Source organism: Emydura macquarii, unplaced genomic scaffold, assembly GCF_026122565.2.
Source record: "Emydura macquarii macquarii isolate MOO-44397 ecotype Brisbane River unplaced genomic scaffold, CSIRO-AGI_Emac_v2 contig_3328, whole genome shotgun sequence".
Classification (NCBI taxonomy): domain Eukaryota; kingdom Metazoa; phylum Chordata; order Testudines; family Chelidae; genus Emydura; species Emydura macquarii.
The window spans coordinates 6,566,731-6,581,681 of record NW_027133465.1 but is presented as its reverse complement, the minus strand read 5'-3'; the positions used below and the strand labels follow the sequence as shown (position 1 = coordinate 6,581,681).

Here is a 14,951-nt window from a genome sequence, read left to right as displayed (position 1 = left end):
TGTGCTATTTTTCAATTCAATATAATATCACATAAGGTTTTTAAACAACCTTTTAAGGTGCATCTTGTATGGGGCACAGCACAGAGCCTTTGGCTCACTCATTCTATGTCTTGTATACAAATAATTTTCCTGGACTCAGACAGGTATGCAGAGAATAGTATACAGTACTATGAGGGGTTGTGTGTGCATTTCTAAGGTTGTAGGAAAAGACTGTGTGATATATTATTTGAGAAATAGTGTGTGATCCTGTGAATAAAGACTGCATCCAACAACATCCAGATATGGGGCAGAGTTAAGTTGTATAGATAACCTTACTTCAACTCCTCAGCAGATTTGACATTTTCTGAATTTCTAGTGCTTTTCCATGCAGCTAGCTTTCTCTCAAAGTCCCTCTCTACTTTTGTGAGTGATCCTCTTTAAAGTCCCGATCTTGCATCATGATCCACTAGCATGGGAGTTGGAGGCTAAATTAACAGATCCAGAAGCTCATTGGAAATATTTTTAAGAGCCAAATCCCTCCTTTTGGACTTAGTCGCTCCCACTGAAGTTAGGAGGCCTTCAGCGCCTGCAGAGGGGGCCCTTTGTTAGCGGTCACTTCATTATAGCCAACATATAATTAAAACAGTAAAATAAGGATTTTAAAGAAAAAACTGGTATAAAAAGCGCTTTCTATAGTATTCCATCCATGTATATATGTGACGGAGTGGGAATGTTCTCCACTGTGTTAAATGGAATTGAGTTTAAGTAATACTGTGGTTCAGTGGCTGAGTTAAAACTAGCAGTCTGTATCGCTACAAGGAGCTTTTGCTCAAGTTGAATCAGTTTCTGTCATAGAGCAGGCTGGAAATAATCAAACTGCTGAAAGGAACGTGCTGTCAAGGTTCATGCAACCCACTAAATTTGTTTGTAGCAGAGAAGACTCAACTTCGTTTAAAGAGTTGTAATTCTGAAAATATAAACTAATTTTAAAATGTACATGTGGGTTGTTTTAGTTGTTAAGACTTCAGCTGCCTTCCGGTAGAAGGCAGTACTGTACATTTTCAGATGCCAGAAATACTGCACTCAGTTCTGTCCAGTTTACAGGCAAGCTGGTTTTACTGGGAAACAAATTTGTATAGCATATTGTATGCTGTGTAACCCTTAGTGATCATTTAAAACAAATCATTTTTATTCAACAGAGTTTCAACTCCTGCATTCAGCTAATGGTAGGAGAACTGTTTATCCTCGTCTGTGTTAAGCTTATGAATGTGTAACTTGATAAATATGTAGAACTGATATGGAGAGGGAAACTCAGCCCAAGGGAGAGAGCGTCTCTCACCAGTGACCCCCATAGCATGCTGGGATACGTATTCGTGATTCAAAGCTATTTTTTTTGAAATGCAAAAAAAAAAGGTGACTGCTGGAGAGACTGGCTGGCTCAGAGGCTAGAGAGCCTTTCGTATCGTAGAAGATTAGGGAACTCAGGAGGTCATTTATTCTCGTCCAACCCCCTATCTGGTTTTGAAACCAGCCCTGCTCAATAGAGACCAGATTACCTTCTGCTGGCCATTCAATAGCCTCTCAGGGTATGTCTACACAGCAGCTGGGAGCGTGCTTTCCAGTGGGGGCAGACACATGCCCTAGCTCAGCCTCTCCTCGAGCTGGTGCGCTAAATGTAGCGGTGGGGCCATGGCAGCACAGGCAGTGGCTCAGGCTTGCCATCAGAATACAAACGCACCCGACCCCTGAGGACGTAGTCAGGGGCCTAGCCTGAGCCGTAGCAGCCACGCGGCTCTTTTTAGCATTGACCTAGCATATCTGTCTTCCCACATTGAAAAATGAGGAAGCGGCTCTCAGTCCAGGACCCAGTGAGAGGTGTCCATGCCACAAAACCCACCAGCAGAGAGTCCAGACTCTAAATGGACCATGGAGACTGACCTCTCCTCTTTCCCACAGAGGTAGCTGTTGCGGGCTGAAGTGCATTAGTGGCAGAGCAAAAATGTGGTGCTGCTTCTCCTGCTGTCTCTATTTGTGGGTAAACAAAGAACGTGGTGCGCCAATCCTGTTGATCTGGTACTTTTCACCAGCATTTTACCCACTTGGAGATTCCAAACAAAGTGACATGGAATTGGCATTTACTCACTGCTTAGATATGATCAGCTTCAGTCTTTGGTATTCCCCCGGCACAGCAAGACAGTCTGAGTCCATAGAACACAGCTGCTCAGATTTCACTCAGACGAGTCAGCAACGTTCATTATTTCTTGTCAAATCCATTTGACATTTAATTAAATTCATGATCTATTCCAAACCATTTATACAATAATAAAACAGTGCTACTAACGACTCCACAAAGGAACGTTATCGGAGCAGATACCAGCATCTTCCATGGGGGCTCTCTAGAAAGGAACTCTAAATTGCTAGTACAAGGTGTTAGCTGGTTCCTAAAAGACCTGGAAAGCTGAAGATGGGACTGGCAGAGGAAAGAAAAAATTTTAACCTCCTTGCTCTGACAGACTCGAAATGCCCAAACAGCCAACAGCAACATTGCTCAGTTTTCAAAGCTATGCTTGAAGAGTTAGCCTAACAACTTCCATTAAAAGTCACATGTCCAAAAGCCCTGTGCACCACTTTGAAAATGAAAGAAGTTAGCATCACAGACCTCTTGACCTTTAGCACCAAAGGCGTGAAACGAAACATGGTGGTAATTTTGGGAGAGCCCCAGAGTCCAAAATTCTCTCAATCCTCCCATTTTCACCAGACTTGGCTCACGTTAGAAAAACAAAAGCAAAGCCTAGCTGGCATCAATAGGTACCTCTCCCACTCTGTGTGTCATTTATAGACAGAATAGTTGCAAGTTTTCATGTGAAATGTATTTTAAGAAAAAGAGTGTTAAGGTCTCTGTTTTGATTTATTTTGCATCAAACCTTTCTAAGAGATAGTTACCGCCAGCCGTTGCATTCTCTGCAAACCTGAGCTACATCAAACGAAGCAACAAAACCTTGCGTCAGGAAGGTGAATGTATCTCTCATTCGGCTGGGATTCAGAAACCTTCTCTCGCCAGTGGAAAAATACATTTCTAGCTTATACCAACTCCTTGTTATGTGTGATTTTGTTTCAGATCTTTCAATGTCTGTTAGAGTGAGAGAGACAAGGAAGGTTGAAAGATCAATACAGCACTCCAGCATTTCAAATATTGGTTTGATAAAACCTATGTGAGTCCAGCTGTCAGCCAATTTCGCTATAACCTTTCCTTTCACGTACACAAAATGTGTGCGACTGGAGTCCCAGGCTGTAAAGAAATGCAGCCTGTTAATTATTAAAAGGATCTTTAAAGGATGGATATCAGACTCTTTCCAGAGTTTCAGGATCTCTTGATTACACCTAATATATGTTCCCTTCTAGGCTTTCTGTCTTCCTGTGATGGTTTTTTTGTTTTAACTTCCTGCATTCAAACATTCATTTTATTTTCCTGTAAGTAGGACACACGTATTCACACTGAGAATGCTTTCTGCCTTAACTCTGCCTATTAATAATGCAGAAGAGAATAATGCAGGCCATCCATTACTTTGATGCTCTCATCTAGCAGAAGGGATACTGCCAAAATCAGCCCAGGAAATTAGGTTTATCTGTTTTTTGTTTCATGATATGGGGGTTGTAAGTCGTCTTCCCTCCCTCCCCTTTCCCCCTACACTTTTCCACTTCTGGGTGCTCCATCAAGATAATTTCAGTTCTGTAAAAGTGTAAAAATCAGATATCCTGCATACAACCGCTCCTTCCCCACTTATAGATCGCATGTGCTGTAGAAGGAGGAGAGGAAGGATAGGCCAGGGCTTTGACAAATCCATGTTCATTCCCAATTCTGCCACAAACTTCCTGTGTGATCTTGGGCAAGTCACTTAGCCTCTCTGTGCCTCAGTTCCCCATCTGTACAATGGCAATAACAGCACTTCCCTATGTCACAGGAGTGTTTGAAGATAAATACATTAAAGACTATGAGGAGCTCAGTACCTAAGGTAAGACTATCCTAAACCTGCCACCACAGTCCAGGTGGTCTCTGCAAGATGCCAGGTCATGAATAAATGGACACAGAGGCAAATATACACTACATCATATATTTAAATATTTAATTCCAATCCCCACTTCCCTTAATCAGGATAGGTCGTATGCTCTCTTGAATGATATTGGCTCCATACATGCATCGGTTATACTTCCAGCTGAGAGTTTTGCCTCTTGGACTTTCCGTGTGTTATCATCATGTAGTCATGTTGACTGGAGCACGTGTTCCCTTGCATATAGTTGAAGGTAGGATGAGCAAGGAGTCAGGACATCAGTACCCATCATCACAGTGCTGTAGCTATTAGGTTCAGCTCAGATTACTTGTCCAGTCTCAATAATTGGAGTTGAGGAACCCTGTTGGGGATAGATAAAAGTGAAATCTTTTCCTTGTCATTTAATAGTCTTGGAATGAAGTTAAAACAAATCCAGCAGATATTGGTGATAACCAGGGGAAGAACTGTGTTAAATAATCTCAGATGCATTTGTCTGAGTCAATATCTAATGTGGTGGAAGAGTGTTTTATCCAACATCGGGAGGGCAGTTTACAACCCATAGCATCCTATGACACAGAGGCTCTCCTCTGGTTACAGAACTTGGATGTTGAGCTCTGATGTCTGTGTACAAGAGAACTGTATTTGTTTCATCCATGATGCGTAGCTCTTTCAAAGGACCATAAGCTATTACTGCTCATAGATGCATCCTGACATTCACATTTTGTGTAGATCTAAGTGATGGATTCTGTGAGGGTTAGTGATTTAAGGGTAAAGACTGCATAAGCCAAGATGCAAACTTCCAAACTTTTCAGATCCAAATAATTTGAACCATTAATCCATCCAAACTGGGGTGGGGAATTCACCTAGAAGGGTTTAATTCTACCCCTAAGAAAATTGGTGTCTCAAGAAATCCAGGTAACATGTCAGGGTCTTAGAGAGGAGAGCAGTCTTCAGCTCTGGAGAACAAAAGTGTAAGTGCAAACAGTCCCCAAAAGGGATATTGTAACCTCCTAACATCGGCTATTAGGCAGTCATTCACTCTGCGCTACGCCATGCATGAATAAGCAGTACAATCCCTCACAAGCACTCAGGAATGGTCACAGGTTCAGGGCACAGAGCTCAGATCTTCAGGTAGGGGAGGGATCAGAATCCAAATCTCTTTCTTCACTACAAATCCCACTAAGAAACGCCCAGTGTTCTATTTGAGAAGATGAGAAAGGGACCTTTGGCAATGGAGACACACTGCCTCCTGTAGGAGAAGCAGTTCTTGTACCCGCTGACTTGTTCCACCTCTGATGGAGAAAGTCATAGTTGATCACATTGGATTCCCAATCTCACCAGTTCTGATTACTCAGAACCAGATCATCTTTTTCTCATACACCTTGACTTCTGAAATGGTGCAGATTAAATAGTTTCATCCATAACAGGTGTGTCAAGTCATCCACGCTCCTAACCAGGTATTCACAAAAATTGGTTGGTTTGGTTTTGTGGGTTTTTTATAATAAGATTTAAATGGTGGACATTTGTAACCTGTTGTGATTCAAACAATTGTATCTTTCCACTAGCTCCACCCATATGATTTCACATTAAAATCAAATCAGCAGGCCGCTTCTTTGGGTTTGAGCTAGCCCTCACTTGGTTTTCATTCTTCAATAGTCAGGTTCATCAAAAGCATACTACAGTACATACAAATCCTATTTAGGAGCCTAGACTCTCACAAGGAGGACAGTTGTACTTCCTCAATGGCGGAAGCCCTCTTTTGTGACCAGCTTGTAGGGTCAGTGCAGCAAGCTCTATTGCTATACTAGAATGTGAGGTGTGAGCAAAGATTAGTATTTTCAAAGGGCCTAAAGAAATTAAGCTGGGAGTTGGGCACTCCCTCACTTCCCTTTGAAAATGCCAGCCAAAATGCCCAATTTAACTGGCTACCCATGAATCATATAGATTCATGAACCTAATAGAACCAAATATAGAACCAAATATACCCCAGGCCCAGAAACTTGAGACATGGACAGTAGGTACCAGAGTTTAATACTAATACGCAACAAAAAATTGTGAGGGCTCCATACTGTCAGAGAAAAAAGAGCCCTGCTAAATCTTTGAATAAGAAGCTCAGCGTACAGCGTGTACCTACTGCAGTGCTCAGCTTGCAGGGAAGCTTTCCTATTGATGAGCTAGCCTCGCTGTTCTTGATGTGCTGCCAGAAAGCCCCTAGTTTAGTGATTGCCGTTTTCTACCAGGCAGACGCATGTTGACAACACACTTGATTGCAGTATAAAAGACTCCTTAAGATCAAAGTCAATGGTAGTCCTCATCAGCTTGCTCTGCATGTTTTCTAATGTCCTTTTCATGTGTGAACAAAGGCTTTGGGACCTAAGTAGCTACAAATATGTAAAAAAAAAAAAAAATGAACATGGAAATTCTTTCCAAAGTGTTCTGAATTTTGCCTCATTTGCTTTCTCCGTTTTCAGTTAATTTAATAATACTGTATAGGCATGGTAAGCTATCCATGTCTTGCCGGTATTTTTTCTGCCTTTCCTACAAATCCCAGTAAAGCCATGCTCCATGGAGTAAATGTGAACCGCTCTCAGGAGCTGTCTGGAGTAATAATGCCATTCTTCAAAGTCAATCCAACTGTTTGTTTCTTATTATGCAGACACATAACTTAGTCCTCTGGTGTCTAAGAACCATGTCTAATTGTTTTTCCCCAGTGGTTTTTGGAGTCTGTTACTTGAAGGTCATATAAAAGCTCATTTTTTTATAGGTGTATCAGTGACGGCAGGCAACCTTAGGGTGTTTCCACTCAAGAGCTTCAAGACAGCCATATTAACCAAACGTCCTCACCCCACCGAATCATGCTGTGCCTCCAGCTTTGATCTGTCTTTTGGGTTTTGCAAATCTGCCGTGTTCTGTTTGTCTTTGATGATCACCTTCATGTTACAAGATGATCTACCAAAACCTATTGTTTCTACTCATCACTGTTTCCAAAGGGCATAGTATCTCTACAGCCAAAGCCAGTCTAAATAGGTTACTGAGAAACTACCAATCCCTTCTAGTAATGCTGGGGAGGAACTGGTAGTTGTGGTACATGTAGGTATCAGTGACACAGGGAAAGATAGGAGAGAGGTCCTGGAGGCCAAATTTAGGCTGCTAGGTAAGAGATTGAAGTCCAGGACCTCCATAGTAGCAGTCTCTGAAATGCTTCCAGTTCCACACGCAGGGCCAGTCAAACCATCAGAACAGCAGGGTCTCAATGTGTGGATGAGATGATGGTGTAGGAAGGAGGGTGTTAGATCCATTAGGAACTGGAGAACCTTTTGGGAAGGGGGAGCCTATACAGGAAGGATGGTCTCCACCTAAAGCAAAGTGGAATCGGATTGCTGGCATGTAAAGTTAAAAGGTCGTAGAGCAGTTTTTAAACTAAGGGCTGGGGAAAGCTGACAGGTGCAGAGGATCATATGGTTCGGACAAAGACATCCCTTGGGGAAGATCTATTAATGGAGATTCTCTATATCCTAGTAAAGAGGAGAGGATGGAAGAGGACAAAATATGGGTATAATCTGATGCGAAACAGTCAAATGAAAAAGAGTCCTATTCAATTACATGACAGTATGACAGACAGCTAAAAAGTGACAATTTTTTAAAGTGCTTATATACAAATGTAAGAAGTCTAAGTACTAAAATGGGTGAACTTGAGTGCCTCATATTAAATGAGTGTATGATATAACAGGCATCACAGAAACTTGGTGGAATGAGGATAATCAGTAGGACACAGTAATACCAGGATACAAAATATATCGGAAGGACAGAATAACTCATACTGTTGAGGGAATGGAACTACATATGAAAGAAAGCACAGAGTCAAATGAAATAGAAATCTTAAATGAACCAAACTCTGCCATAGAATCTCTATGGATAGCAATTCCATACTTGAGTAATAAGAATATAGCAGTAGGAATATACTACTGACCGGGATGATGATAGTGATTGTGAAATGCTCAGGGAGATTAGAGAAGCTATAAAAATAAAAAACTCAATAATAATGGGAGATTTCAACTATCCCCATATTGACAGGATACATGCCACCTCAGGAAAGGATGCAGAGATAAAGTTTCTTGACACCTTAAATGATTGCTTCTTGGAGCAGCTAGTCCTGGAACCCACAAGGGGAGAGGCAGTTCTTAATTTAGTCCAGAGTGGAGCACAGGATCTGGAGCAAAAGGTGAATATAGCTAAACCACTTGGTAATAGTGACCATAGCATAATAAAATTTAACATCCCTGCATGGGGGAGATGGGATATCAAAGCAGCCCATCGTGGTAGCATTTAATTTCAGAAAGGGGAACTACACAAAAATGAGGAATTTAGTTAAACAGAAATTGAAAGGTAAAGTGCCAAAAGTGAAATCCCTGCAAGCTGCATGGAAACTTCATAAAGACACCATAATAGAGGCTCAATTTAAATATATGCCCCCAAATTAAAAAACATAGTAAGAGGACCAAAAAAGTGCCACCAGGGCTAAACAACAAAGTAAAAGAAGTAGTTAGAGGCAAAAAGGCATCCTATAAAAAGTGGAAGTTAAATATTATTGAAGAAAATAGAAAGGCGCATAAACTCTGGCAAGTGAAGTGTAAAAATATAATTAGGAAGGTCAAAGAAGAATTTGAAGAACAGCTAGCCAAACACTTAAAAAGTAACAGCAAAAAATATTTTAAGTACATGAGAAGCAGGAAGCCTGCCAAAGAACCAGAGGAGCCACTAGATGATTGAGATGCTAAGGGAGCACTCCAGGAAGATAAAGCTATTGCAGAGAAAGTAAATGAATTTGATCAGTAACTAGTTAAAAGATAGGGGGAAAGGATAAGAATAAATGGTCAGTTTTCAGAATTGAGAGAGGTAAATAGTGGTATTCCCCAGGGGTCTCTAGTGAGACCAGTACTCTTCAACATATTCATAAATGATCTGGAAAAACGGGTAAAGAGTGAGTTGGCAACATTTGCAGATAATACAAAACTACTCAAGATAGTTAAGTCCAAAGCAGACTGCGAGGAGTTTCAAGGGGATCTCATAAAACAGCATAACTGGGCAACAAAATGGCAGATGAAATTCAGTGTTGATAAATGCAAAGGAATGCACACTGGAGAACATAGTCCCACCTATACATATAAAATGATGGAGTCTAAATTAACTGTTACCACTCAAGAAAGAGATCTTGGAGTCATTGTTCTCTGAAAACATCCACTCAATGTGCAGCAGCAGTCAAAAAAGCAAACAGCATGTTGGGAATCATTAGGAAAGGGATAGATAATTAGACAGAAAATATCATATTGCCTCTTTATAAATCCATGGTACGCACACATCTTAAACACTGCATGTAGATCTGGTCACTCCAGCTCAAAAAAGATATATTGGAATTGGAAAAGGTACAGAAAAGGGTAACAAAAATTATTAGGGACATGGAACAGCTTCCATATGAGGAATAAGACTGGGACATTTCAGCTTGAAAAGGAGTTGACTAAGGGGGGATGTGACAGAGATCTATAAAATCATGACTGATGTGGAGAAAGTAAACAAGGAAGTGTCATTTACTCCTTTTCATAACACAAGAACTAGGGGTCACCAAATGAAATTAATAGGCAGCAGGTTTAAAATGAACAAAAGGAAGTGATTCTTCACACAATGCACAGTCAACCTGTGGAACTCCTTGCCAGAGGATGTTTTGAAGGCCATGACTATAACGGGGTTCAAAAAAGGACTAGACAAGTTCCTGGAGGATAGGTCCATCAATGGTTATTAGCAAGGATAGGCAGGGATTGCTGTTTGCCAAAGGCTGGGAATGGCTGACTAGATGGATCACTTAATGATTATCTTTTCTATTCATTCCCTTTGAAGCATCTGGTATTGGCCACTGTGGGAAGACAGGATAGTGGGCCAGATGGATCATTGGTGTGACCCGGCATGGCCTGTCTTATGTTCTTATGTATCCTCTGATAGTCACAATTAATTCTATTTCATTCTGTAGTACCTGCTGTGAACATCTCAAAGTGCTTTGCTCACACTATGAATAAAACCTCGTAGCATAGCTGAGAGGTAGGCGAGTATTAACATTTTCATTTTACAGATGAGGAAACTGAGGCACAGAGTGGTTGTGACTTGTCCGAGATCACACAGGAAGTAGTGGCACAGCGAAATATAAAACTTAGCTCTACTGACTCTCAGGCCTGTCCTTGTACCACAGACCGACCTTCTCCTCAGTCATGGCAGTCCTCTCACATGAGTTAACATTCCCTCCCACAACTCTTCTCAAGAGCTGGAGTCTGTCGCTTTCTAGATTCATATAGGGGCCCTTGTTCAAAAAGGAGAGGATGACTGGAGGCTATGATCGAGTGTATATGTTAACTGTGCAAGGAGAGTGTTGCCTGTTGATGCTGCCTTGAAAATCCCTGGACCTACTGAGCACTCTCCATACCATTACTGCAGACCACATGCATAAGAGTGTAGATCTGTGTAGGACTCTCACCTTAAGAAACCAACAGTCGTTGGTAGGTAATTTTCTGGTTTCCCATATCCTCAGGAAATATGACAAATCATGATATGAAATTCCTAGATTTTTTCCCCTTCAAAACAGTTTTAATTTTACTATCAAAAACGGGATACTGTGTCTTCACTGTAATTGACATCCTGCTGTTTGTTCTGTATAACACCTTTCTTCTGTCCTCACTCAAGCTACTCTTCTGATGAAGCAGGCCTGGCCACAGACATCCTCCTCCTGTGCCACAGAGGGTACCTTTCACCTCCCAGTGGACACTGGGACTGACAACAGAACTTACCAAGCTTCATCTGCAGCATTCAGTAAATAAATCTTTTCTTCTGGGGTTTTGCTTTGCTGTTTTGCTTCTGTTGAACTCCTCTCTCTCTTTCTTTCCAGTGGCCTGGGGGGCTTGTGTGGGACTTGTGGTCTGTTTGCAATATGTTGGTTAACTTTGTATGTATTAAGGCTCCTTTGGGTATTCGGTGCCAAAAGAAGTAAATGATTATTAATAATACTGGGTTCAATACCATTTATTTATGTAGTTGGGAAGAACAATTACCTTCCACTGCAGGAATTATTGGGTGAAATTCTATATCAGGAGGTCACGCTAATGTGATCATAATGGTCCCTTCTGAACTTAAGTCCTATGAACCTCTGAATATCTTCTTGTTCTGAAGCAAGCTAAATACTCTATATTTTAACTGTATCCTTGATCACTGGGTAAAATTTAAATCATTTTCAGATGCATATTAATACGTTAGTATATAATGCCCCTCCTTTTTAATGTGCAGAAATCTATTTTAGATTTCATAGACTTGGCCAGATTACTGTAGTTAGACTCTCTCTGGTCAAATAATGAATCATACTTTGGTAATAAGCAATGGAACACATGCATATACACACAGTAATTAAGCAAAATAGTTTGTGTAGAGAGGGATCCAAGAGAAGAAAGGATCACTTCATCTTTCATTCAAGAAGGCAACATAAACTGGTAATCCTAAAATAAAGATGATTTTCCAGGGATTCAAGTGAAACTTTCAGGGGCACTCCAGTATTTACATCTGACCAAGAGAACAAATTCCATTGAAGGTTTATTTTTCCCAATATTTTCTGTTGTTTTAGTACAGAGAGGAACGGGACCAGATTTAAAATACAGGCTTCCAAATTTTGGAGCATTTCCTGACTTTCAAAGGTTTGGGGTTTTGGAAGTTAAGAACTGCCTCCTACACCAGCCTACCCACTCCCCCGTACCCCCAGCATAGAGGAAAAAGGAAGCAATGTGGAGGTGGGGCAGGGTTATGGATATGGCGAAGCAGAGCTCTGGTATGCCTGATCCTCCAAGGACCTCACACCAACTGCATAGATTAGATCTGCTCCCTTGTAGCCTTAACTTAGGCCAGGGCCAGGCAACTCAGGGTCAGGAAGTGGCAACCAGCCCCCTGATGAGTCCCCCATTCTCCTTCACTGTGTCTGAGTGGAGCTCAGAGACAAAATAGCACATGGTCCATTGCCTTTCAGACATGTAAACTGATTGCATACTCAGTGCAGCATTTGATGCATATTTTCGTATTTTCTTGTAGCTACTTATGTTGGTCACTAATAAGAAGGCAATGGTAATAATAATAATAATACTTAAAACATGCACAGCACTTTACGAGTTCAAAGCATTATGCAGCCCATCCGTTTATTGGTAGAAAACAAGTCATAGGAAAAATGAAAGATGGTGTGAAATTAAATTTCCAAGGATACTTTTAAAAAAAACCCAGTGATATGAAGAAGTTTTCCCACTAACATTTAAGTAAAACTGAGATTTTAACATGAGGGCTAGACTGCTGCTGCTGTTATGGGTGGTGCACTGCCTATTATTTATGTTGCCTTATACTTCCCATTATATGCCAGGTAGTTGTAGCCGTGTCGGGCCCAGGATGTTAGTGAGAGAAAGTGGGTGAGGTGATATCTTTTATTGGACCAACTTCTGTTGGTGAGAGAAACAAGCTTTCAAGCCACACAAAGCTCTTCCTCATATCTGGGAAAGGTACTCTGAGACAGCAGCACAGCTAAATGCCAGGTGGAACAGATTGTTTATCATGAGTAGTTAGCACTTATGCTTAGGGACCAGTCAAGGTAGAGTGAACGTTAACACCTCTGCAGTCATAGGACAGAAAGAGAGAGTTAGTGGATTACAAATTATTGTAATAAGCCATAAATCCAGTGTCTTTGTTCAGTTCAAGAAAATGATAAAAGACAAAAACACCCCATCACCCGTGGGGGAACACTTTTCACAAAGCAATCACTGTACCTGACCTATCAGTCCTCATCCTCAAAAGAAAATTGCACAATGCTTTCAAAAGACAAGCCTGGGAGTTTAAATTCATAACTCTGCTAGACACTAAATATCATGGAGTGAGCAGAGACACAGGATTTATGGTTTATTATAATAATCCCTAACCCACTGTTCTTTCAGTGCTTGCTCATGTCCATTCCATTCTAGGTGTGTGAACGCCGACGTGCACAGTTACCGGAACTTTTTTCCCTATAGCAGTACCCATAGGGCCAGCTCCGGCACCCTCTGGCGTCGCACGCTAATGACATGGTATAAGAGGGGCCGCCGGCCCTGCGCCCTCTCAGTTCCTTCTTTCTGCCAATGACGGTTGCTGGAACTCCCTTCTCGCTTGCGACTGCAAGGCATGGTGTTGGAGATCAGCTTTTTCCCGTTTCTGTGTTTTTTGATAGGTTAGATTAATTAGGTAATTAGTGTAAATAATGTTTAGTGTAAATAGTTGATTAGGGCTTTGGCCTCTGGTTAGAGCATGCCCCAATCCTGGGGGTTTAAACCCTGTGTGGCCTATACCAAGCTATTCCCGCTGCGCAACCCCCACGACAGCTGCCTGAAGTGTCTGGGGGAGGCACACAGAAAAGACAAGTGCGCTATTTGCAAGGGGTTCAAGCCCAGGACAAGAAAGGACAGAGAGATTCGCCTCAAGGCATTGCTCACGGAGGCCGCATTGAGTCCAGCCTTGGAACCCGCCCGAACTGCCTTGGTGCCGAGTACGTCAGCTTCAGTGCAGAGCGCACCACCGGCACCACTTGTCATCACTAGAGTTGGGGCGCAAAAGGAAGCATCGTGCCGAGAGGGGTCACTCACCGGCGCTCAAGAGGACCAAGAAGCGGGCTCAGGATACAGGACCTGTGTCGGGCCAGTTACCCTCGCCGGGACACCAAGTGACCACCCTACCGAGGGAACCATCCCAGACTCTGGCCAGTGCGAGGTGTGCCATCCACCTGGCCATTCCATCGATGCCTGAGGCATTTCAGGAAGCGAGGGATCTGATGACCTTGCGGTGTCTCCAACACTGGGGTCTTTGGTATTGTACAAGAGCAGGGTACCAGCCTCCAGGGGAAAGCTGGCAATGGGACCACCCCAGCATCCGCGCCACTCGCCGATCCCTCTTGACTCACTGAGAACCTCGGTACTGCGGCCACCGGCACGGGAGAGATTCCCCACATTCTCAGTGCGACTATTCAAGACCTCGCTCCAGATCTCCCTCAGCAGCGCGAAGATCGGACAGATACTGATCACACTTCCAACGCTGCTGTTCCTCTACCCCACAGTACTGGTCGCCAACATTTTGGCACCGTTTGGGGGATTCCCGATGGCGATCCCGATCTCTGCATCGGTCTCTGGAAGGGCGTTCATTGGAGCGGCATCAACCAGCCAGTCCCACGCACCGGTCCCCTTCCTGGCACAGCTACTCCCCGGCACTGAGGAGGGGTCAGATGGAGGGAGCGATAGCCCCACCTTGGTTGTCAGGGTCCAACTCACATTCCCTCTGCCTCGGAGAGGGAGCACAGCCCTGAGCCGAGCCAGCACTGGCACCATCATAAGGAAAGTAGGGGAGGAGCGGTGCCTTCAGCATCTGTCTGGCCCCAAGGTCAATGGCCGACTCATTTGCCTTATTGTGGGTTTCCCATGGCAACAGGGCCCTGCTCGTTCCGCTCATTGGTACAACAGTTGGTGGTGCTGCCCACTGAAGAGGGGTCACAGGACTTGGAGTCAGAGGTGATTCAGAGCTTTGGGCTTCTACCTCTGCCTAGAACCAGGAGAAGGGACCACTCCCTCTGCCATCAGTACTGCCTTCATCCTCCTCATCACCGGATGAGGCGGTGGTGGCAGAACCTTCGACACCCCTGGATGATTCAGGGTGCACCAGGACCTCGTGAGAAGGATGGCCTCCAACCTGGGTATGGAGGTTGAGGAACTCCAAGACACCTTGGACACCCTGTTCGATGTGTTGGCAGCGGCAGGGCCAGCCCAGGTTGCCCTACCTTTGCATGGTGGAGCATTAAAGGTGGTGAAAACCCTGTGGCAAACTCCATCGTCGCTGCCCCCA

The 14,951-nt window shown here is 43.1% G+C and overlaps 1 protein-coding gene across 11 annotated transcripts in view; it reads left to right on the top strand.

The window, feature by feature from the left end:
• FAM168A (family with sequence similarity 168 member A) overlaps positions 1-14,951 on the top strand; it is a 339,525-nt gene that overhangs the window by 289,396 nt on the left and 35,178 nt on the right. For 7 of the 11 annotated variants that reach the window (XM_067533325.1, XM_067533321.1, XM_067533319.1 and 4 more), the window contains 2 exons: positions 1,179-1,205; positions 10,755-10,880. In XM_067533325.1, coding sequence (XP_067389426.1) covers positions 1,179-1,205; positions 10,755-10,880 — 153 coding nt within the window. The remainder of the gene's footprint in view (positions 1-1,178; positions 1,206-10,754; positions 10,881-14,951) is intronic. The other 4 variants (XM_067533326.1, XM_067533324.1, XM_067533320.1 and 1 more) reach the window with 1 other exon arrangement.